We start from the raw sequence: 25,935 nt of genomic DNA, 5'->3' as shown, positions 1-25,935 counted from the left end.
AAACATATTTTAATTGTAGAATTCTATACAAACTTGGATAAATACAGAAGTGTTCACGACAAAATGTGTTCTTATTGCCTGAAATTTTTCACAGAAATAGAAACATTGATGGCAAGCTTACTGACATCCAACACGATATCTTTAAACTTGCAAAATGAATAGACACAACGGCACTCCTAAGTAGTGTGTATGGGTTTGACTGTCCTTGAAGTCCTACCACTTACATACCAACCTTAAGATACAAAGAACCTAAATTAAAATTTTTAATGCACATCACATAATAATGTAAAATAAAGTACACACACACACACAAAGTAAACAAAGTGTCATCCTGAAAAGACACTATTTACTTTTTTCTTTTACCTAGGGCAGACTTATTCTGAGAATGATTTCCTGTATAGTTGTGTTGTAAGTGAGGCACACATTTTGTTTTCTGCACAGGACATCAATATTCGATGGAGATACAAGAACAAATGATAACGAACAAAAGGGGAGGAAACATAATCACAAGTGGAACTCAAACTCCATGCCGGTGTTCTTGCAGCCCTAAGCAAAGCTATACATTAAAATATGCTACAACCTTTGTTCTCAAAGAGTCCTTGGCACTTTTCCTCTGATAATCTTACTTTCAGTATTTTAAAAAGTGAGCAAATTACATTTCTGCGCCTATGTCATAAGGCAAAACTATAAACGCAACTACAAGGACAAGTTACCAAAAAAATCCTAAACCAAAGACAACCCCCACCGTCAAACCACCATCCCAGCATTCCAAACGTGGTGAAACAGTCTCATCCTTCTTCTTCATCACTGTCTTTCATCGTAATGCCCTGAAGTCCTCCAGCATCTGTGACTGAGACAGTGGCTTCCTCCACGGTCAGACGGCTGTGGACAGTGTCATAGGTTTTACTGTTCAGCGTTCCTTCCATCACACCTTGCAATCTGAAGTCTCGGTAGGTTTTCTGTGACAGAAATAAAACATCCTGAATTGGATGAGCCACCTTCTACTGCACACCGGTGATTTTGAGCATGCCAGCAGAGTAATGTCATTCCTCCTACATTTATGGATCTATCATCTAGAGTTTGCAAAAGATGTGTGTTGTTTTAGCTTCTGCGCTGTGTGAACTTTCTATAAGCTTAGCTTAAAAACAAAACTGTAGAATCATAGAATGGCTTGGGTTGGAAGGAACCTTTAAGATGATCTAGCTCCACCCCGCTGGTATAGGCAAGGACACCTCCCTCTACACCAGGTTTTATATTAGTTTGAACTCAGTGAAGAGGATAGACTCAAAGTGACTTACTCAACTTGAAAATGCAGCAGTCAGTGACAGCGATTCTGGATCCACAGGAAACAATTCCAGCTACAACAAATCATCAGTATTTTTCAAAGAACACTATTCGACAAGCTTTTGCTTGAGTGCTCAAGCCCATGATCATGAATATGTTAATGTTGTCCTTTTTTTTTTTTTTTAAATTCTTGGAAATTGTTCGTCATCTTCTGTCTGTTGAGCACTATTTTGGAAAACAGAAATCCTTCTTGGGCATCAGCTTCTCCTTACATACACAAGTCCCCCATGGATACTTTCTATGTATTTGTCCAGCAATGGTGCTGCCTTTGCTAATGACAACAACGCTTGGATGGTAATTTGTTTTTTATACAATAAGAAGCCAATCAAGAAACTTTCTCACTGCATACTGCAATGTGAACCTGTCTACAGGTGGTTCTGTCATTTCACAGTAAATGTAGAAGTCTGATTTTCCTCAAACTATAATTTTATTTGCATTTATCTCTACATTTATGCACCAAAAGTAGAGGAATAAATTAAATCTTAGATTATAATCTATATTCTAAGATGTAAAAGTTTCTCAGGTGCCTACTGCAATCAATGTTAATTTACATTATAACTCACCTACAGTTTGAGACACATCTACTACTTGGCAAAGTTTTGTTTCCTTGGTAAGCAGCTTTCCTATGAACCAGCAGGTATGATATTTTTCTTTATTTACTACTTATATATTCAAGTGAGCACATGGAGATCCATCTACTCTACCTTTCTTATTTTTCTGTCAGTAATATGTTTGTAATAATCTTTCCCAAGTTACCCTACAAAGTTTAAGAAGGATAAGCCTTTTACCATATGAGTTCTCAGTATGTGGAAGAGACTATAGGGAAAAGAAAATGGAAAATAATTAAGAGCTATCAGGACAATTCCTTTGCAGGAAGAGACTGTGCACAACTCCTAGAAAAAAGGAAAGTAGAAAAGAGCTGATCTTGTTTCACTCCATGCTTCAAAGAACTGCAAAAGACGTCTCTCAAAATAGGTAACGTTCAGCTGGGAGAATTTTTTTTTGTTGCTATATCTATGATGATTATTTAAACCTTGTCTGAATCACTGAATCTGAGATTTATTTGACTTTCTCAGGTCAGCCTCAGAGTCAATGGATGCAGCTTATGTTTTGCTCACACACTTCTGTGAGTACTCTGCCTGGTCTTTTTCAAGTGCCACCGCTGCAGTCCCTTTTTGTAACACTGAACATTCAATTTCCTTTTATGCTGTTAACAGGTCCTACAACAATTTCTTTCTGTTTTACAATGTATTCCTCCCATTCTTAGGCCAGCACTCTTGGGTTCAGTCATTGCTCTTCTCTTGACATACTTTTGCAGGATAATAATGTTCACTTCCAAGTTTAATTTTTCATTTCTTCCCAACTTTTCTCTTGGTCCTTGACCTTTCTTTAGTCATGTCCTTCTCCATGTGTCTCAGACACCTAAAGATGCTTATATGCAGCATCCCTCCATCTTGGATCCAATGAGAATGAGCAGTTTTCCTCTGGCCATTCTTAATGATGCCACCACCTTCACTGTGTCCAAATATGGAACAATCACCATTTCTTGACCTTAAGAATGACTTTCTACTTTTAATTTTTTTATTTTTTTAAATTTAAATATTTTCAAGAGCTGCTGAGACAACACAGACTATCAGTTTTGCCAAAGGCAAACAGAGTAATGCCTCCATTCGCTCCACGGTTTGGAAGAATGCTGCCTGTCCTGACTGAGGCTGCTCCATTGAAAGCTTCTTATCGCGCACTGCTTATTTCCCAGTGGCCTCTGCTCTGGGTTACTTCTTCCAGTTCTGCCACCTTCCACAGGCAGTCAAGGCTTTCTACCTTCCAGTACATTGACCAGAACACTGTCTACAACTAACATCACTTTCTTCAACCTACTGTATCTGCAGACAGTGCAATGGAATAACACACATGGAACATACATGCAAAGTAAACATGCATACAGGCACAGAAAAGCTACTGCTGTAGCCACTGTGATCTCATTACCACTGGAAGCATGCTTCATGTGAACAAAGCTAACCTGTGTGCCAGGCTGCAGAACCTGCTGCTCATTCATCTCTACTTTACAATTAATGATGAATTATTTTCCTTTAAATTCTCAGGTTATATTTTACTGGTGTGCTTGAATCTGCCCATCTCACTGGGCACAGCTTGTCTTCTGCTACTTGAGAAGAGCCTTAGACCTTTCATAAAAGCCATTAATTCCAGCCACAACCAGCAAACTGCTTTTGCCATTTTGGTGTGCAATAAAATAAAGAGCCAAATCCTATTCCCAGGGATATTGGTGAAAGTCAGAAGCAGCAAAGCTGAGCTTGGGTGGCTCAGAGAGGCATAATATTATTATGACTCTCACTCTTTTATTCTTCTCCTTTTTCTTCATCATCATCATCTCCTCCTCCTCTTTCTCCTCCTTCTCGTCCTTCTTTAAAACCAGTGAATCCTGAAAATTCCAGTTGCAATGCTAGTGCTTAGAGGTCAAAATCCTTCCAACTTAACAGTCTTGCATGAACTTCATTAGAAAATCATTTGGAGAAATGGAGGTTGTCACTGACAGCAGGCGCTTCTTATTGCACATTCACACACATGACAAGGATGTTCAGATTTAAACAAGACAGAACTTAAAGGAAAAAGTTCTGAAATGGCTTTCTGTCTCTTTCCTAAGGATGTTAATTAATATTTTAAAAAGTGAGTTACAAAGGAACTTTCTTTTATGGTAAGGTAGCCCGTAATTGCCCACTGCAAGCTCTTTCGTACTACACTTGGAAAAATTTTGCGTTGGCCGGTGTAAATGACAGGATTGGACTGGAGGAACTGGTATTTCAACTGATACTGATGCCAGACCATGAAAGATTAGAAAATGGCATCCAATGTATTGAATATTGTTTTTCATTTGAACCTAGTAATCACATGCGCCTGAGAAAAAGAATCTTTTCAGAGTGCAGAAAAAATGGAGAAAAACAGCTTTTATGATTATTACATAAAATAACAACAACAACAAAAAAAAGTCAGTACAAACAGTGATCTATTAAGAATATTCACTGGAATTGTCACTGAGGCCAGAATGATTGAAAATTCTTAGCACTCATAAAAATTAACGTTAGGAGTTTTAATAAACTGTTTTTCTTCTCAAATTTGTATCAACTGTGGGGGAAAAAATAACAAAACTACAAAAATCAATGGCTCTATTTCCCAATTTTCAACTTTTTGGGTGACCCATATATCCTTGCTAATGCATCCTCACTTCATTGTAACTCAAATACATTTTATTTACCTTAACAATCTTGATGAGAGTCTTCAGCTGGTAGATGTGAAGCTGAAGGTCTAATCTATCAGCCAACCACATGCATATGACCTTCATGGAGCTGCTGTACCATTGCTGAAAAAGAGGATTAGAAAAAAAAACAAACACCAAACAACCCTGAATTATTCATTTAACAGATTTGGTAATGAGAGGTAATGAAACACTTTGAAATGATCACAGATCAGCACTTGAAGTCAACAATCATATAATTTCCCATTAAGAGAATTGCACGGGTCAGCAGGAAATCAAATAACTTGACCCAGACTGTTCTTTGCATGAATTAGCAACTGCTATATTATTTTTCAACTATAATATTTTCGAGCAAAATAGTGTTATGTGCCCAGCTATCTGTCAGTGAGAATGGACCTTAAGTACACACTTATATGAGCTAAACAGCAAGGGAAAAACAGGTAGGATGACATCCTGAAAAAGATTTTGCTACACTTAGATTTTGTGATATAAACCAGAAAACAGCATCAAACAGAATAATGACTCTGATTTCTTTAACATCTTTTATAAAGGAACATTTTCAGAAATACGTGGAAATTGTATTTATGTGGGATAAAAACAACCCTTCATCCCTCTCAAAATCAACACATTCCAGTTTTGTTTTATGTTAATCACCGATTATAAATGCAGCCTACCTTATTTCCTTTTCATATCGAAGGCATGGGCATGTTTTCACTCAAAGCTCCACAAATGGCTGTGGCAAGAATGAGCTCTCTGCTGCTGGTGTCTATGTTACCGCAAAAAAATGCTCAGCTCTAAATAGCTACTATAGAAGTTCTTCCCCATTAACTGGATTACAAGAGATTTTACTAAACTTAGTTGCAGCCATTTGCCTCCCCCTCCTGTAAAATACCAACCAGATGTCATTTAGTCAAACTGTAAAAAGAAAGGGATTTTTTTTTTTTTTTCATTTTAGCAGTGAGATTAGAAGAGTTTGTGTCGTAGCTCGGTTTCTACTCACATTCCCCACAGGGAAGAGGCTTACGTCCTTTTCTAATGTGATTTCCCATGTCTTTAGAAAAAAACATAGGTATACAAAAAAGAGGAAATTTGGCATTTTAAAACACAGCCTTTTCACAAGGTATGCCTCGCAAAATAATTAAAAAGAAGGCTCTTACATGTCTCCTTAGCCATTTCTACACTCATGAATAAAATAAAATATATAAGGAAAACAGGGAGGACAAACCACTTGTACAGGATGTAACAGAAAATAAAACTAGAATTCTTTAATCAAAAGAAAAGCTGCCTGGGAAAAGTTTTAAATACCGTAAGTACATATAAATAATTTTTCTTTACTGGAAACAAAGACTCATTTCATCGTAGCCATCAGTTTTAAGGTAAGTTTGAAATAAGAAAGAAGATTTTCATGTAATACTGACTTCTATTTCTATTTAATGTGTTCAAATAAATTTTAATTATAAACCAATGGAAATAAATTATGTTTTCTCCAATTTATTTACTGTCTTATGGCAGTAAAGTGAGCAAACACGCCATACACACCTTTAGCAGCAAACTGCACATTTCATAAAAGTGATTTGTTTTACTGAGTAAAATATGGAACCGATATGTATAATATTGGTTTTTAATCCCTGATTGGCATTCTCATATTGTATTATTTCACGAGTTACACGCATGCTTGTTTTGCTTTCCTTCATATGTACCTGCAAAATATTTTTAATGTGTCAGAGTTGTTAGGAAGTGGCAGCTCTGAGATGACAGGTGTTGTGCACATACAGATGTCTGGAAAACAATATACAGTTGAGCTGATTCACTCCATGAACTCTATTGATCTAATCAACATGAGAATTTGTATACCAAGCATTCCACCTTTGTCTGCAGAAAGCTGAGCCCCAACTATTATATTATCACTAAGACTTAGAGTCGTTGATAATAATCAATGCAGAGAGGATGACTTTAGTAGTAGTGTTTTCTCAGCAATGATATTCTTCTATAAAAAAAAACAAAATAAGAAATCCAATAACAGCTACAGTGTGTTTGTTTTGCAACAAACGAGTGGCGGAAAGCAGAAGAGATGGAAGTTGCTCATCCGATCAAACTCCAGGCAGGGCTGAAAATCCCATCACCAGTTGCACCCACTGATGCATCACTGAGCACAGACCCAGGCCCCGTTTCCTGGCTAGAAGTGTTTTAAAGCCCAGCCAGATAACTTAATTAAGACGGATGCGGTTCAAATTAGACTCTCCATACACACCTGTGATATACTTCCTTGTGCCGAGAAGAAAGCTAAGAAATTGGAGGAGAGTAATTTTGCTTCTCAAATTTGTGAGTTAGATAACATAGCACGTTTTCCTGACTACTCTTAGTATATTAAACTGTGAGTAAAAATGGTTAATTCAATGATCGTGAAGTGATACTATGGTACTTTGCTCCTCTGAACACATACACTGCACAGAAAAAAGAAAATAAGAATTGTTAGAAAAATATGCATCTTATTTTGAAGACTTATTTTAAATAAAAATCCAATCAAGCGTATTTTTTGTGTTCTCCTGGAGAGAGGTACTTGTGGTCAGAATTCCCATTAACTATTGGCCTTCTACCTCTGAGTGTTGTGCACTCGGGCAGACCGAAGCTGCAGGAGCATACATCTGCTGCACTTCCTAAGAAAAAAGCTAAATATCTCACTGTTACTTCTGTTGGAGTCTGCTAAAACGCACAGCACTGGCGATGTCTCTCAGAGGTGGACTCCAAGGGCACATGTTGTGACAACCTTGAGAACGTCTGAGAGGCAGGGCTGTATCCACAGAAGTCTATTACAAACTCACAAGGCTCGGCAATCTGACAATGGACCTTTACTACGCTGTTTTTAAGTAGTAACAATTGAAAAAAATCCTTCTAAATGGTTTTAAGGAAAAAAAGTCTTTTTTTTTGCTAATAGCGATAGCAGCGGAAGGACAGGAGGACCCTGGCAGGTGCCAATGATACAGCACTGGTACCATATTCTTTGCAAACAGTGTATGTTATACAATTTTTGTACATCGGCACATAACAGCAGCCAACCATTTTAACAAAAATATGTTTGCCTCCCCGTTCCCCTCCTCCTTTTATTCATAGCTCATCCGGCTCCTGTAAGGGCATGCATTACTCTCTTCATTTTCCTGAGATACCTCTTTTGAAGTAAAAAATAAGAGAAAAGGAAAGGCTAGGGTTGACTCTGTGAGACCCCTGTATTTATTCACACTTATTGTGCATGACTGTAGACTGGTAAATCATATTAGCAGCCCGTCTCCCCATCAAGCTGCTACTTGCTTTCCAGCCCTGGGAAGGTTCAACAAATCAACAGGAGCACGGAAAACAGAACATCAGTCTAATCTAGTGTTTAAGGTGAAGTTTTCAAACCCAATCTAAGAAGATCTTTAGAGCAAGCAACAAGCTGAAGGGCTCAGAAGGTGGTATTGACAATGAAAGAGTGCTGAAATATTGAGAAGCGCAGCACTTGTGCATTTTTAATAACAAGAGGGTCAACAAGGACACAGCTCCCTCAGTGCCTATAGTTGCCACACCAGGGCTATAAACGCTCTCAGTTCATCAGATTTCTTAAACAGTTCATCAGCTTTCTTAAACACCCTAAACCCCCTCGGCGGACCTTTAGTCTTAAATTAACAAACCAAAGCAATGAAAGAGGGTGCAGCTTGAATGGCCAGCATTGATCCCCAACGGGGCTCGGCACGGCTACAGGCACTGAAAAACTCTCCCCATTGTGGGGAGGGATTGACAAACCTCCTGGCCTAAATAGTCCAGCTGAGGCAGGCTGGAGGCACGCAGCTGTAAAGGGCTCCCCGCGCCCCGCTCCCGCGCTCACAATGCGCCGGGCAGGAGCTCTTTGTCCAGCCCAGACTCTGCAATTTTCTAACAAGGATTAAAGTTGTTTCTCGGCAGGGCCGGTGAAAGGCGATTTAGCAACATAGCGTGCTTTCTTCAGGCGAGTTAAAGAGAAGTAGTTAAGGAATTTCTTTATACCGTTGACTGGTTGAAACACAAAACAAATATATTAAATATTCACCATCTTTCTGGGTGCCTGAGCTATCACATTTGCAGAACGCTTCAATTAAATATAACACTTCTCGGCTGAAAGCAAGCACTTCAGATTTATTTTTGAAGTTTGATAAAAAGGTACAGCTGTTTGCCACCTGGAAGGAGGCTCAATACGTACTAACACACAATGCCTCGCTCCTCCTAGGCCTGGTATTCCTAGCATCTGATACACAGGACCCCATTGAGCTCCTCTATCTTAGCTGTTCTTGATAAATGGGAACTGTTGAAATGCTTTTTCTGCTGAATATGGCAGGGGAACAGCTTTTCTAGGAACCACATTTTATCTTCCTTCTGAAGCCTTTACCTCACTCTGTTTGGAACTGAGTTGCTGAAGTGACAATGGGATGTTTTTACTTCCTCTGGCTCTACATTTTCTCCTAGGAAAAACAACCAAGTATTTTTGCTGAAGAGACTGCACTTCAAAGGCAGTACAAGCTACAACACAGAAGATATATTTTAAGCAAGCTAAACTTAAGTGCTTAAACTCCTGTGGTTCTATAGTATTTTTATCAACTTTTTAACAGTCAGCATTAATAGCATATTAAGGAACATTAAACATTTAAAAATTGTTACTCTATTTAGGAATAGATAACATTCCTTTGAAATGCAAACAGGAAAAGTCAGATACAAGTTCCTAATTTAAGATTCAAAATTTATTTTCCCCTTTGCAAGCTATGAACAATCACACCGATGTCCTTTGTTAAGTGCTAATGCTAATGAGAGAAACCAATGTTATTTATAGTGCCTTTGAAAACACTCTGAGGTTTAGAAGTTACAGCTGTATTTTCAAGTCTATGTATTACCGTCATCCACCTAAGTGAGGATTTTCACCTGAACACTGATGAGTTCACAGAGTGTCCTGCAAAAAGCTGAGGAAGGTTTGCTCAAACCTCTGGGCCGCCATGACACATCAGAAGGTGCTCTGCAAAATGGCTGCATCTTTTAAATACATCCAGGAATGACAAAGTAAGAAATAAAGTCACAAGTAGGAACTAACATTCAAAATATCTTTGAATTTATACAGAAATTAAAAATATCTAGTTGTTAAGTAAGAACAACAACACAGTAATTTTGCACAAGGCGTTACTGCTGTTCCCTCAGGTTTAAGTAGTCTGTTCATTAAGAAAGCCTGAGAAACCACAGAGGGCTGAGGCAACTAAAGGTAGACAGACAAAAAAAATCATATATTTGCATCTAGAAATTTTGCTTATACTCTCTTCTCACCCCACTGATTCAAATTCTCAGAACAGATGATTTCTGAACTGGTTAAAATAACCATTTTTTTTCTTCTGGAGAGACCAGAACTTGTTGACTTGATGCAGTGCGTTCCCAAAATCCCTTGCTGTGTCTTTACAGTCCTTGGAGGAACAAATTATCTCCCCAGTGACTTTTTTTTGCTAAGTTGTACTGGTTGTAAATGTGGCTCAGCCTGTGAGGCACTTTCAGTTGCATTTCCAATGAGGATTACTGTTTCAGTGATCAGGAAATTGAAAGAACAGAAACCTCAGAGAAGAGAAAGGTCTCAGTCTAGAGCTTTCCTGCTCTGCTATCAGCTCCAGGTGGCTTCATGGTGTCAGCCCACACCCTTTAGCAACAGATCATCCAGCTCTGTAAGGTGACTTCTTGTTATATATATGCTCATAGTGTCACAACATAGAATGTTGAGTTAGGTGTAATTCTGAGTATCCTCATAGTTTATGGTACCATCCCTGAAAAAAAATTAAAAGCTCAGAATTTTGCCTCTCTGGGAGTCCTGTGCAAAGATGGTTGTTCTTTTTTTTTTGTCCAGTGTTTCAACATTATTATAATGAATATGGGGAGAAAGAACTGACATTACAACTGTGCAGAGAGTTAGAATTCTACCTCCAGCTTATGAACAATGCTCAAGCACTTCTTCACCTACACTTCTTGTACATTTATTATATCCAGGACACATTTGTTTTATTATTTACAGTATTTAAAATATTTATAATCAACACAAATACTAAAACTTAAATGCATTCTTTCATCAAACAACAATATATCCTCTGACTTGCAGGCATCAAATCCGGAAGGTTTCAGAGCTAACCTTCACATTTTCTTAGGTGCTCAGAAAGTTCAAGGAGAATAATAATACTGCTTTTGGGGATCACCGTGTCACTACTACTACTTTTGCAATTCCTATTTTTTTTTTTTCCTCTAGGAATATTCATTTGGAAAGGAAAGGAAAGGAAAGGAAAGGAAAGGAAAGGAAAGGAAAGGAAAGGAAAGGAAAGGAAAGGAAAGGAAAGGAAAGGAAAGGAAAGGAAAGGAAAGGAAAGGAAAGGAAAGGAAAGGAAAGGAAAGGAAAGGAAAGGGAAAGGGAAAGGGAAAGGGAAAGGGAAAGGGAAAGGGAAAGGGAAAGGGAAAGGGAAAGGGAAAGGGAAAGGGAAAGGGAAAAGAAACGAGTCTAAGCGTGAGTGGAAAATTCCTGGAGTGAACCTTGTTGGAAGCATGGCATTAGAGAGCTGCACAAACAAATGAAGCCTTCTCCCTACACTAAAAATCAGATGTTTAAAGACCTGGATCTAAAAAACACATATGACTAAATCAATATTAAGTTTAACACAAATAAACTCTATTTATCTACAGTCCCCCATTTCATGTCCATTTCTTCCCATATTTTCATTAAGAACCTGTTCAAAAGTTCCCCTATGGCCATCTCACTCATTTCTGCTGTCATGGTCTCAAGCCTCCTGTTCTCTCACATGCTCCTTCTTTGCACCAGGCCACTGAAACACAACTCTTCCTCCCCACCACTATATTAGGGTTCTAATGCTATGTTGCACTTACCAAGCCATCTTCCTGAAAGTGCCTCAAGCTACAAAAGCTTCCATGTTTTGCTTCGTCCCACAGGCCTTAAATATTAAGCTGAATTTTGAACATCCAATTTTTAGATATGCAAAAATATTCACAGACTAAATTTCCTGCTGCATGCAATAGGAAAGGAGAAGTGAGAAAGAATCTACATAGTGTCTATTTCAACGCGTTTGTCTTGCGATACATTGATCAGGACTGAGATTTCCTTAGTTTGCTGATTTCGAATGATACGATCTGTTTAAGCACAAAGCACATCATTCTCCTCTCCTCTCCTCTCCTCTCCTCTCCTCTCCTCTCCTCTCCTCTCCTCTCCTCTCCTCTCCTCTCCTCTCCTCTCCTCTCCTCTCCTCTCCTCTCCTCTCCTCTCCTCTCCTCTCCTCTCCTCTCCTCTCCTCTCCTCTCCTCTCCTCTCCTCTCCTCTCCTCTCCTCTCCTCTCCTCTCCTCTCCTCTCCTCTCCTCTCCTCTCCTCTCCCCTCCCCTCCCCTCCCCTCCCCTCCCCTCCCCTCCCCTCCCCTCCCCTCCCCTCCCCTCCCCTCCCCTCCCCTCCCCTCCCCTCCCCTCCCCTCCCCTCCCCTCCCCTCCCCTCCCCTCCCCTCCCCTCCCCTCCCCTCCCCTCCCCTCCCCTCCCCTCCCCTCCCCTCCCCTCCCCTCCCCTCCCCTCCCCTCCCCTCCCCTCCCCTCCCCTCTCTCCTCCCTCTCCCTCTCCCCTCCTCTCCCTCTCCCCTCCTTTCTCCTTCCCTTCCCTTCCCTCTCCCCTCCTTTCTCCTTCCCTTCCCTTCCCTTCCCTTCCCTTCCCTTCCCTTCCCTTCCCTTCCCTTCCCTTCCCTTCCCTTCCCTTCCCTTCCCTTCCCTTCCCTTCCCTTCCCTTCCCTTCCCTTCCCTTCCCTTCCCTTCCCTTCCCTTCCCTTCCCTTCCCTTCCCTTCCCTTCCCTTCCCTTCCCTCCCCTCCCTCTTATTTTCCTGAAATAGCAAAACATTTCTGATGTACAAGAAGTGTATCTTTCAGTAGGAAAGTAAATTTTTCCTGCTTTAAAAAAGGCTTATAATTAGAAGCTGACTAGTTGCTATGGAATTGCTGCCAATTCACAAATAGATGTACATATTTATTACAAAATATACAGTCCTCAACTCTCCATACATTGCGTACAATATTTATTCTACTTTATAATGCTCCTGACCTTTGTTTTTTTTCTGGCTTCTTCACATATGGTGGATGCGCAGGGAAATTGGAAATTTGCAAAATTAGACATACAGAACTCCTTTCCTTATCTGGACATATGTAATGTCACTGTTCTGATTTTAAACACCAGGCACTAACATAATGCTCATGACCACAAGAGACTAACAGCACAAACAGTTTGCCCACTCCGCTCTGGATGTGCAGTCTACTTGTGAACAGTACTTCCATAGGTTATTCTGGTGCTAAAACTCTCTGGAGCAAACACTGTTAGTCTCTCTGCACTGTGTTGTGTTGCACTTTGGGTGTACCTGCAAACATCCTCCAAGGCACAGAATGGGGAACATCACCTGAATGACTTTGAAATGAAAGCCAGCTTGGATCCTCAAAATAAACAAATGAACATAGTATGAAGTGACCAAGTTTTTCATCATTACAACACTAACCTCTTGCTATACAAGCTCTAGTTTTACAAACCCTAGGAATGCAAGCAGCTGCAGAAATGTAGCTAAATGCACGAGTAGCATTACCAAGGTTGAAGGTCTCTGTTCAGTCCACCTGTAAGGCAGGTCACTGAGGCACCATGCCTGCTTCTGCCCGGCCATCCTGGGTTTCTGGAGGAGTCCCTGGAGCAAGATCTCTGTGCCAAGCACCAAATGCCAGGCGGACCAACTCTGGGCTACACTCTGTGATACAGCTTTTGGGTACCTCCTCATGCTAGTAGCTCTTGTCCTGACATCTTCCATATAAATTCCTGCTTCAGGTTAAATACAGGTTAAGTACATATTTTAATTAGAGTCTTTAAAATAACAGGAGGTTCCCCTATGTGAATATCCACATGCAGCCTACTCCTCCCCAACCCAGCAGCCTTGGCTCATCACTCATTTACCCTGCACAGCACTGCAGCAGCACACAATAGGGTTGGCTGCGGCTGTGAGGCTGACAGAGAGATGCACGGTGATGCAGCCACTCCTCTGCTGGGCACAAGGCCTGGGAGCACACGGGGCAGTGCCCACACACAGCACAGCCTCAGCCTGCCTCCTCTGCCTTTCCTGCTCTGCAGTGTCCTTGGGTTGAACAGTGCCTGTTTTTTTTTCAATCTATCTCTGACTCCATTGCACTTTTTCAGCCATGCAGATTTTCCAGTGGGGTTATTTTTCTTTTTGTCTTTTGAGCTGATTTTTCTACTCAGTACTCGCAGTGCTTGCACACCGTGACTGCTTTTGGTACAGTGTAGTTTATAGGACAGCCAACACCGTGTAAAGTAAGAAAAAATGAGAAAACACTTGAAAATATTTAAAGGACATAATCTCTGTGTAGGTCAAAACTTCTGCACACGTACATCAGTGTGTAAGCCTCAGCACCCCTCGATGAAGCAGGCCATGAAGCTCCTTCCACTGATGGCTCACAAACTTTGTCAGCAGATTCAGTGCACTCTGCAGCAGTCTCACCTGGTGCTGGTTTGATTTACAACTTAGCAACCAACCGATTTTAATAAAACAAGATTATTCTCATACTTCCTAACACCGTCTTTCTTGTCCCAAGGTCAGCAATGCGGCTGTGTGTCTATTTGTGAACACTTCAACAGTGTTTTACTTGATTTTGCTTTTTAAACTAAGCTTAACCCAAATGAAGCACAAGTAAAAATATCAGACTCGCACGCAGGGTTTCAGAAACCACATGGTTCTCCTGCTGTTTGGATGTGTGTGAATTACAGTACATCAAGAAATCAATATTCCCTAGATGGTGCTTGTGCCTGGCACTTCATGGTGAACAAACATTAGATAAGACAATATAAATGGTACAATCCTTATTGATTTCTCTTGGCTGTGTAGAATGTGAAAGCTACAGCCACAGTTAACACTAACTGACAGACTCATCTAAAGTTTCAGTGCTGTTTTATATTTTTATAGTAGGCCATGCTCAATTGATTCCATTAAGTTGCCAGACACATTTCAAGCCGTTGAGATAAGAGAAAAAAAATGCAGTGCCTGGAATGAGATGCTGCTACTTTGTGCCTAGCAGGATAAAAAGGTTAAAGGACTAAATTGTGCCTGGATGTTGGAAGGAGTTCTCTTTTATTTGATAGAATTTGTTATTGTTTTTAGTGAATGGATACTGTGAGTGATGGATAGATGCATTTAACTACATTAAATAAATGACTGAACAGTATAGACCAAGAATGTCTATGGGGAAACTGCACTGCAAGCTCCCAGTGTTATACCCTCCTCCCGCCAAAACAAGCAAAAAACCTGGTGGTTCCACCTCTCTCTATGATACAATTCCCTCAGGAAAAAAAAAAAAAAAAAGGATTGGCTTTAAAATCTTGAATTTGGGCTTTTTTTTCTTCCTGTCTTCCTGGTTTGAATCAGGATCCACATTTTATATTGCTTTTGTATAGCAATTTATATTTTATTCTTTTTGCAAGTAAAAAGTGACCTTCTCATAAAATTCTGTGAAATTAGAGGGTAGGACTGAATATCAGGATATTGGATTCAGTGTCCTGAAAAATAGTTATTTCTTTCCCTTTTATACCCCAAAAGCAAAAGCTCTTTTAGTAAGATATCAGAATATCTATTTCATCGATTCTTACTCTCCTGCTGCGAAGATTTAAATAATATGATTACGTTAGTGTGAAAAGGGTGGCAGACATCTATTCCATGAATACCAAATGCAGACTGAGCTATGGGGTATGCAGTGTCCTACAGAAAAACATTTGGTTATTTTTTGAGCTGTTGGACAGGTAGCAAGACAGAATCTCAGAAATTAAAAACAGAATCAAAACTGAAGAAGCAGGGAAATGAATCCAATCAGAAGCATCACAAACACAGCCATTGTGTAAAAGTTTCCTCCAGAGAAAACACTCTCGGCTACGCTGTGAAACAGTTTACAAAGTGCTGAATATTCTGATCCTGAAGCAGCAAACTTTGAAGCACATGCTTTGCCTTAAGTGTGTTGTGGTCCTATTGAGCTCAAAAGTACTGAGCTTGGCTGTGTTGATAGCAGCATAATCAGCACCCTCCAAGAGCAGGCACTCCTTTTCTCAGCATATCGCAGAAAAAAAAAAAAGAAAAAAGAAAAAAAAAACTTCTGTAATATGTGAAATCAGAAGGGAATTATATTTTCTCAGCTTTCGAGTGAACCATTTTTTGTTTGCAGAGATTTCTACACTAAAAAAAAAAACAAAAAAAAACCCAGATGGATATTCTTGAAATCACCAGAAATAATTTACTGAACTTTAAAAAAACTTTGAAAGTAAATTTGCAAGATGCTACTTGCATCTTGCAGAAGAAATTCAGATATTTCAGCGCGTTAATATAATACTTTTCCAGTCCAAATTTGGTGACACTGCCTACAATTTTCTGTAAAATTCTTTTACTGAAAAAGACATGACAAACTGTTTTAAAGTGACCAGAATTTCCCTCAGTGAAGCGAAAGCTGCAGAGTGGTTCTCATATCAAGAGATTTCTATTTTCCCTGTAAAATATTAGACATAATTAAAGGTGAGTTAAGACTTTGGTGAAAATCTAAAGACCATCGGAAAATCTGAGCACTGCTCAGCTTTTCAATTGCTTTTCTACTTCTCAGTTCTTTTAAATGGTTTTCTATGGCAGGAACATTTTTCTTAATTAGTCACAGCTAATTAGTGTTCTGGCATAGACAAGTAATCAGAAATGTCAGAGCTGCAAGGCTACATCTCCCTAATCCTTTGATAATAATTTAGCCTCCTGGGAGGGCCTCAAGCTGCGGTAAGTAGTGGCTGACAATAAGGCAAAATTAGGTGGGCAGCAGACCATTAGGATAGAAAAATAAAAAGCACTACCAAATCCTGCTGAGCACCATCAGGCAACTAACTACACTGCCAGATGAGGTGCCTGTTTAAGCCTGTGTTGTTAATTAGCTGATTCTACCAGACCTGCCACATATGTCCAGGTGCATCATGCAAAGATGTGTATTTCTGGGTTTGCGCCAAAGGACAATTTTGCACTGTGATCAAATTTCAAGAATCCGAGAAAGAAGGCCACATATTTCTTGAAGATTATTCTGACTTATCAAAGAAATGAGAAGATCAACAAGCTACAATCCATTTTTTGTTGAGTCTCTTAAGTAATTAGGCACGGTCCTCTCATATTTCTCAGTTTAATACAAACACAGCTTATGATTCAAACGTGGCCTTCAACCACTTCCACCTAGTCTTAACTTGCCCAAGTTGCCTTGGCATAGAACCTAGATCAAAAAGTAGAGCTTTTGTCAGATTATACACTTGCAAATAATTACATAATAATGTAAGGTAAGATGACTTATTAAAATTAATGTGTCAGGAAGCAATTTGAGAATGGGAAAAAAGTCACAGTTGAAGTTTTTCTGATAGAACATTGTTGAATACTGAATACTGCACTCACGTTGCTTTTAAGGTAGACACGAGCAACACAAAGAGTTGGTTGTACAGAAAGCTCTTGTGTAAAATGCGTTTCTCTTAGCTGTACATCACCAGCCCAAGGTTAACTCATGTGCCAGGGAGAAGCAGTTGTACATTTTTAAAATGGTTTTGGTAAAAGGTTGGAAAACTTAAACAAATGATGCAGTTGAGTGCAGCATTTGCTAAAAACGTACTGGCAGGTATGTTGGCAAATAAATTAATCTGATAAGTATTTTGTATCTCCACATAGGCAGAGAATGAAGTACGTAACACAATAATCTTTGGAGAATAATTCCTATCTCAAATAACCTCAAGTACATCACCGAACTTAAATAATCCATCCCTTCCTACTAATAGAAAAGGAAAATAGTGGTTGTGATAAGGAAACACTACCAACATTTAGTTCACGTTGCTGATGACATACAAGCTTCTTTAAAAAAAAAATAAAAAAAAATCACTTAATTGATCTTTTGAAATACAAAAGCCAAAAGCACTATTGGAGTGCTTAAGCCTCCAAAGCAAGTTGTGTATGACCCTCACCACCAACATCCATGCACTTGCTGTGCGAGGCTGCAGATCCCAGGACAGGCACAGATGTGAGCAGCCCCTGTGAGGCCAACAGGACTGTTCAGTCACACCATGCCAGTCTGACACCCACAAGAGACACAGTTTAGGGCCAAAGTCAACATTGCTAACAGGTGCCGTCATTGACAAGCCAATCAGGAGGCTTGCTTGCCAGCACTGACCTCTGCATGATGAGGTGGGATTGTTAAGTCAGGAGGAGGCTCAGGGGAGACCTTCCAGCTCTCTATGACTGCCTGTAAGGAGGTTGTGGTGAGGCAGGGGTCGGCCTCTTCTCCCATATATCTAGCGATAGGACTAGAGAGAATGGCCTCAAATTGTGCCAGGGGAGATGCAGGTTGGATATTAGGAAAAAATTCATCTCTGAAAGGATGGTCACTGTAATGGTCTGCCCAGGGAGGCAGTGGAGTCACTGTCCCTGGAGGTGTTCAAGAATTGCTTAGATATTGTACTGAGGGACATGGTTTAGTGGGAAATATTTGTGGTAGGTGGATGGTCGGACTGGATGATCTTGGAGGTCTTTTCCAACTTTGGTGATTCAGTGATTACTAGATCTATGATTATTTGCACTCTGACTACTTTGCTGTATTTGTGATAAGCTTGCATCAGTGTAAAAACTTTCAAGTTGTATCAATGGTTGAACACTGATGGGTTACAATTGTTCTCTTAAATAATTATTTATTTCTTAAAGTAGCAATTAATTATTGGATAGAAATATCATCACATATATAGCCAATAAAATTAGAATTGTACATCTACTTATACTGTTAAGTTTTTCATTAGAGACTCAACACAAACACAGTCTATAAAATAAAGTTATTAAAAGCAAATAATACTATTTTGAAGGAAAAATATTTGAAAATATTTTTTGTGTGTGCATGTATTGACACAATACTAGTCATACTTCAGGTGCAAAAAGTAGAAGAAAGTTAGAATCTACCCAAGTAACACTTAAGAACTTTACATTCCTACAGAAAGAACTCCATCAATGTTTTACGCAGTATTCCATACAGAGCTACTTTCATAAGCTGAAGCTTGGTAGACAAATTAAAATGTTTTTTTTTTTAATTTATAAATCTAATGTTATTTAAAATGCTCAGAAACATGAATTAGTCCCATTTGAATAATTCAAGTAGAAACATGAATCTAAGTCCAGGCAGTGATGATAACCTGACATATTTATAGACACAGTGGCTAAACTTCCTCCAATTTTGATAGTGTTGAACCATACATCATGTGAATTTTACAGATGGACATTTTTAACGTCTGACAATTCGGTGATCAGGTACAGAGCACTACTCTGTTATAGGCAGCACAAGGAGGTAGATTATCTTTATAAATAAGAGGGGGCTCATTCAAGATAGTAGCATTTTATATTTATCATTGGTTTGTGTAATTCTAGATAAATATTTCATTTTCTCATTCGCTAAATATTACTCTAACAGCTTTTTCTGAAAATAATTTTAGAACCAGTGTTTGAAAATTGCTAAAAGTAAGTTTCTAAAATATTTTATTACCAATTATTTAAAAAATAATGCATTGGTTTAAATTATTAGGCTTAAAGAAGTTTCAGTGGCTGATGCTTTTACCCTTAATTAAAAGTCTAAATCATTAAATAAACACATGATTTAGTTGCCATGCACTGATTCTGCCTGGGTCACTGCAGCATTAATGTTAGAAAATTTTTGCTTTGAGTTTTTTAGAGATGCAAACTTGCTCCAATGTAAGTTCATTGTTTTGGACTGCATCAGTGGCATATGAGATTGGAAGAACTCATATGGATCAATTAAGCCTTCAGGAATCATAGAATCATAGAATTGCTCAGGTTGGAAAAGATCATCAAGTCCAAGTGCAACCTAACCATACTACCCTAACTCTACAACCCTCTGCTAAATCATGTCACGAAAAGGGAGCAGACATTTAAGCCACAGGTACAACATATTACAAAACCTTGCTAGCGCTCTTTAAGTTCTGCTGCGTTAAAAACAAACAACCAAGCAAAAAAATGCACAACTATAAACTGCTACAGATGATAGGAAATACATGTCATAAATTTCTGGGATGAGAAGGAATTTTGGTAGGTAAAATTCCCAGCTGATACTAGGAAGAGGACCACTATAGAATACACAAAGTCCTACGTGTCTTTGATAAAATGACCAAGCAAATAACTCTTCGTGGCTATAAATCTGGTGACTACAGATGAGAAGAGGTGGCATGTTGACCTGTGACTGGTGTTATCAGGAGAACCAAGCCATATTGTCCCTGCTGTCTATACCCTTTCCAGAGAAAGTAATGAAATGCACCCAGAAGCCAAGTAATTCAGGGGAAAGGGGAAAAAAAAACACCTTTATTCTGCTGCATGATCAAAGACACTGAAGAACAGAACTTAAATGGCTCAAATTTGTGCAGAGAAAATCCTGCAGCCCAATCTTTTTTGAAAGTTTCCAGAAAAAAAATGAGCATCTCTCTCAGAGGTAAAGATTCACTTCACAAGTTAAATTCTGTTCTGCATTTTTATATTTGTATAGCTTGGCAATGCTTTTCTGGGCTTCTTGAGAACCAAATGCACTTTTCTTATTTTGCTAAGCTGGTTTATTTTATAATATTGTATATTTTAAGGAGAAAACAGCAGTGACGTATGTAGGTTGCTCTGAAAGTAATGCCTCCTATTTATTTCCATGGAAACAACAGATAAAAAGCACAACAACACTACTTGATGGAGCAAATTTTCAGCTACAAAACACCGCTTTTCAACACTGTCATCACCAGTAACCATGCATTTACTCCAGCAATGAATAGAAGCCTGCATGCTTCACTCGTAAAAATCTGCACCAGTGGAGGTGACCCACTGTTTCGCATCTGCTATAATAGCATTCTTGCTAGGAAAATACTGCCCACATCATCCATCTTTCATTGGCCCAAACAGATGGACGTCAGAAAGCACCAAATCTGGACTATATAGTAGGTATATTAGGACAGTCCAGCTAAATATGGCAACGTGCTCCACAGTCTTGAAACTGATACAGGGCCTGGTGTTATCACGTCACAAGAGAAAGGTTGTCTCCTCTGGCCTGACTTCACATTAGTCAGTGTTGCGATGTAACAATCAGAATTAATGGTTTGTCCAGGTTCCTGAAAATCCAGAAGGATCACCCCTTTCCTATTCCAAAAGTCAGCACATGTCACTTAACCCACTGAGGGTTGCATCTTGAACTTCTTCTTTCATGAGAAATTCACGTCACCACTCCATGGACTGCTGTTTTGACTCAGGTTTGTAGTGGTGACACCGCATCTCATTACTGGTAACGATGCAATCCAGGAAATTGTCAGCTTTGTACTGATTCACAAGGTCCTGACAAACTTGCATACGGTGTTCCTTCTGTTCCTTTATGGGACCCACATCATGCAAAATTTGCAGTATTTCAATATTGCCACCATCATTTCCAATGCACTGAAGGCAATACTCAGCTCCATCTGCTGTGGATGAGCTGATCAAGACACTCTTCATTCTGTGGTATAACAGTTATGTGTGGTTGTCCAGACCACGGTTTGTCTTTCATGTCACTGGTGCTGATGCTGAAATGTACCACCCATCACCTCACTGTGCTCATATCCTTTGTTTGGTCTCTACAAACATTCAGCAAGCATCAATGAATGCCAATGGTGCCATTTTTTTTTTCATGTGGATGAATTAAATGACACACTTTTCCTTCACACATGCTTCTATGTCAGACACCATTTGTCAGACTGCCCCTCTGCTGCCATTTGTCACACAGCAACAACACGTCATGGGATATTGGTGGGAAGGTTCAACCTCTGCTGCTGTACCATCAAAATCTGCCTCTGATGTCCTGGGCCAACATAATAAAATAGGAAGCATTGCTTTCAGGGCAGCCCTCGTACAACGTCAGTTAGTCAAATGGCTTGAAGTGTATTGTCATAAAAATTTGAATTTATTTTGTGTTTCCTATTGAAATATGACTTGATAAAATTGAATTTATAAAACAGTAGCTATGTTCTGTTACACTACTAATTAAAAAAAATGCTCCAAAAATTCATTGGCAAATTCTTGTTCAATTGCACTGTTATAAATCCCAGAACTAATCTCAAGAAAGGTGAGTTTACATAGTATACATAGCCATCTGCCTTTGTTTTAAATTTTTGCAAGTTATGAGCTTAAGTTTTTGTTACTGCCTTTATCTGATTCTGTCCCACTGATTATATCTCCTAGCGTGCTCTTATGTAAAAATATGAAACTGACATAACTAACGAAAAATAAAGATACAGATCAATATTTGATACACATAATACTCATCATACTTCAAGAACTATGTATGTCTTCTCTCTTCTCCTTTCAGCACTAATGATCGGCCATGACAGCATATGATGCACACTACTGAATAAGTGGGGATAAGAATGGTTTTGTTTTTCAAAGTCAAGTGGTCCGTCATGGCTTGCATACGCACAGAAATGAGCATTGAAAAAGTAAAAAATGAGCATTGCTGAAGTAACACATGCGAGAGGCCATCAGCCCATGTGAACCCCAATAGTACCTTTGGTTACTACATATTGGCCTAACCCAAATTCATGCCAAGAGCTATATGCATGACATAACAGTATGGATGATCACTTGCTAATTCTCAGGGCTCTGCTCTGGCCCTGTTCAGTTTATACTGTGGACTCTGCCTGTGTCTTGGTCCAATTCCATTACGTCAACAAAGTCAATGTGGTCGCTCCTGTAAGTGTTAGACTTGGCCTTAGGCACATAATTTTATTAACATCCAGAAAATTACAAGATAAGCAAAAATAACCCCAAAGAAAAACAAAAAATAGAAACTTGAAAATGAAACATATGCTTGCAGATTCAGTGCAAAAGCAAACTGAAGCAGAAGTTGCTAATATGGTTTTAGTACTTCGTGAAGGTGCCAGCTGGATGGATGATAATTTTTCTACCCCTGCAGGGCATCAAAGCTTTTATAAAATCATTCTTTTCACACATATTAGCACTTAGCTTATTAAAACAGATGATACTTTTTTTTTTTTCTTTTTTTCCCCTAAAGCTGACTGGAAGTGTCTGGAAATATAAAATCTGAGAGATAAATCTCATTTTGACCACCCAGTCTAACAAACAACAAACACTGACATGACATACCATGGCTGAGAGTCTATGTTATGGGACCTTCTGTGACTGCCACAACTGTAGTGTCACAGTAAAGGCTGTGAATTGCTGTTATGAAAACATTTGCTGTAACTTGCATAATTAAATGAAACTGCCAGCAATGCTTTCTAAAATACTTGGGAGATGACACACAAATAAATACATTTCAAAGTGTGTATTATGTTCCAGAATTTGTTTTGCAATGGCTTGCACTGCACAGTGTCAAAGATGACTTATTTTGCTGCTTGATTTCCTACATAATAATATCATTGTCAAGTAAATTGATACAAGTTTATAATAAAATAACTTTCAATTTAATGATATTTTAAATGTATTGTGCTTTGAATTTATTAAAAAGTAGAAGATACCACCTAAAAATTCTGCTTCAGACAAATCAGAAAAGGAGACACTAGAGATAAATTAGTGCTCACTAGCAGAAACATGTCCAAGAGTGTTGCAAGTGGCCTTATAGGAGAGCCTTGAAGAACAAAAATTTTGGTAGAGTAGGTGATTGTTCCTAATGAAAAAGGGACACATCAATGCTGAGGAATGGCTAGAGGGAAGCTGCAGAAGCCGCTATAGGAGCTGATTTTGTGTAAAAGTACAGGCTGGCTAACTATGTGTGAGCCTCAAAGGTGAAGAGAATTATGCTGAACTTGCAGAAGAAGGATCAAAATTTTGAATAGAAGTTTGACAATTCAGTGAATGGTCAACTTAAAGTTCTTAAGAGTTTTAAAGTAGAAATAACATAGTGCAAATTTCTAAAAGTTGTTCCAAGGAACTGTCAAATCCATAGATGCACATGGCATAACTGGCTTCTTTCTGTACATGAGCATGCAGAGATATATAAAAGCTCTTTGTTCAGGGAAATCAACTCTGTGACAGAGTCCTCAAATCACAGTAATCAAATTCTCTCCATTAACACATTCAAAATCAAAAGATGGAATAAAATTGGACTAATCACATTGGAAAAATGACTATGTCAAATAGCAATCTTCTACCATTTTTATTTCTGCCTTCTAGCACTTAAAATTTCCATGCATAAAGTGTTTAAAGAAAGGCCAGCCCTGATAGCTGAAGACAATAAATAAAATAAAAAGCAAAGGAAAAAAATGATCAGTAGGGAAGAAAATCTTAATGGCTTGTGAGTATCATCAAAATGCAGCCTATTTCCTCTAGCAAGGCTTGTGAGTGTAGTTACTTACATCAAATAACTTCTCTATATACATTTCCTCATTGACCTTTTCTCGAAGTATATCCTGGTTCTGTCGAACAAACATGATGTAGGTATCTGCTAAATCCATCCCTGGTTTCTGTAGAAACATAAAGCAAGGAGATAGAGTTGTGGGGAAGGGAAAGAGAAAGACCATGCAACAGCTAAGACGTATAAGAAGTTATACTTAGTGTTAATGAAAACTGAGATTATGTCAGAATGTTTCCATATGTATTAACAGCATTTAGTAAATCTGCTATGAATTTTGAGTTACTTAGCAAGTTTAGAAGGGTTCACTATTTATTACAATTTATGAATGCTTGGAGTCATAAATCTGCTCTGCCATATGTGATCCAATAAAGAAGTCTTGGTTCTTGTAACATCAGTGGCAAACCAGGACATTTTCCCCTTTGTCTTTAGCAAGGCTATCACAACTACCCCATCTGCAAGGTCCACATCCTGCTATCATCACACTCAGAAAAGTGTTAAAAAATGTCAAGCAGTTCCTTTTGCATTCAGTCAGTTTTGTTGCCATTTGCTTTCAATATACAGCTGAACTTTGTGTTTAAGGTTAGCTTCTATTAATTCTCATTCAAAGTTCAAGCATTTCACTAAAAGCAAATGAGTTAGATTGGCACAAAAATGCTAGGATGAGAGTAGACCTGTAGCCCCATTTTTCTGAAACACTTGCACAGGCACAGTCCGCTCAGAGAATGAGTAGGAAACAAGAAAGGACTAAAATGTTTCCCTTCTTGCACCAATCCACGTTCTGCAGGAACGCTGGAGTAGGCACAATTTTAATACCATACTCTTGAACGGGTCAAGAAAGGCTGCCCAGATGTCAGGCCTGCTAGGTGGTTACTGTAGCTGTGCTTTCCTGCCCAGCTGGGACTTCTGGACCTCTCTGGGCACAAAATGTTACTACACTAAACCCTGTCAGCCTGCAATGTCCTCCTTCCTGGTAGCATATACAGACTAGGTCTGAATTCCCCTTCGTCTATGGGAGGAACCAAGAACAAATATAAGCACTTTGGAAAGACTTCCATGTCAGCAAGTTTGTAAAAGTATCTGTTGGTCCTGCATAACACCTTTTGTTGCTGCTTGTTTCCTCAAACGAAGGCTAAGTTTTGTAACAAACGTCTTTGCAGTAAGCTTTAGCACAATGGGATTTATCAAGGATTTGAAGTGACGGCCTGGTTTAATGATTCTAGCATCTCCAAATCTCACACCCAACAATTTAACATTTTTTTGTGCATTTATATTGATAATTTCATTTAAAAATCTTATCATGTATGTGTAGCTACCGACATGAAACTCCTAAGAGGTAACTGAGGCAATTTATATTTACAGCTGAATTACAAACCTTGATCATAAGCACAGAGATAAAAATGTACAATAACAACAGATAAAATAACTCTGTTAGAGATAAACGGATTTCATTCATTAAAAAAAAGAAGTGCCTTTTTCTCTAAAAGTTGACAGAGATGTTTCTAAATGAAACTAAATAGAAGAGAAGGAGATTTAAAACTGAAAGTTACACAGAGTCCCTTAAGATACTCATTCATGAAAGTACAGAAGAAAGCCAACAAAGTTAAAATCTCATAGGAAATTTATAGAAATTGGGCTAGTTTTAATTTGGAGAGAAAATGGGGAAATTCTCTGAAATTTCAGAGGTGGTGAAGAAGATAATCTAATAAATGAAAGGTTTATTTATGGTTCTTGGAGACACATATCCAAATCTTCGACTGAATGCTAAAACCTACTGGTTCTCTGGTTCATGCATTTTTTTTTTCCTTTAGTTCAATTCTTTTAGTTAAATAAAAAAATGTTTGTCTTGCA

The 25,935-nt window shown here is 38.8% G+C and overlaps 1 protein-coding gene across 2 annotated transcripts in view; it reads right to left on the bottom strand.

Annotated features, from left to right (window-relative positions):
* The window catches only part of CADPS2 (calcium dependent secretion activator 2), a 300,595-nt gene continuing 274,660 nt past the window's right edge, over positions 1 to 25,935 (bottom strand). For both annotated transcript variants that reach the window (XM_090136996.1, XM_031615180.2), the window contains 3 exons: positions 24,089 to 24,196; positions 4,616 to 4,720; positions 1 to 959 (listed from right to left, as the gene is read on the bottom strand). In XM_090136996.1, coding sequence (XP_089993122.1) covers positions 789 to 959; positions 4,616 to 4,720; positions 24,089 to 24,196 — 384 coding nt within the window. In that variant the 3' untranslated portion in view covers positions 1 to 788. The remainder of the gene's footprint in view (positions 960 to 4,615; positions 4,721 to 24,088; positions 24,197 to 25,935) is intronic.

The sequence above is a fragment of the Phasianus colchicus genome, chromosome 1 (assembly GCF_987193195.1).
Source record: "Phasianus colchicus chromosome 1, bPhaCol1.hap1.1, whole genome shotgun sequence".
Lineage (NCBI taxonomy): Eukaryota > Metazoa > Chordata > Aves > Galliformes > Phasianidae > Phasianus > Phasianus colchicus.
Note: the sequence above shows the minus strand (reverse complement) of the source record. Positions and strands in the feature narration are given on the sequence as shown.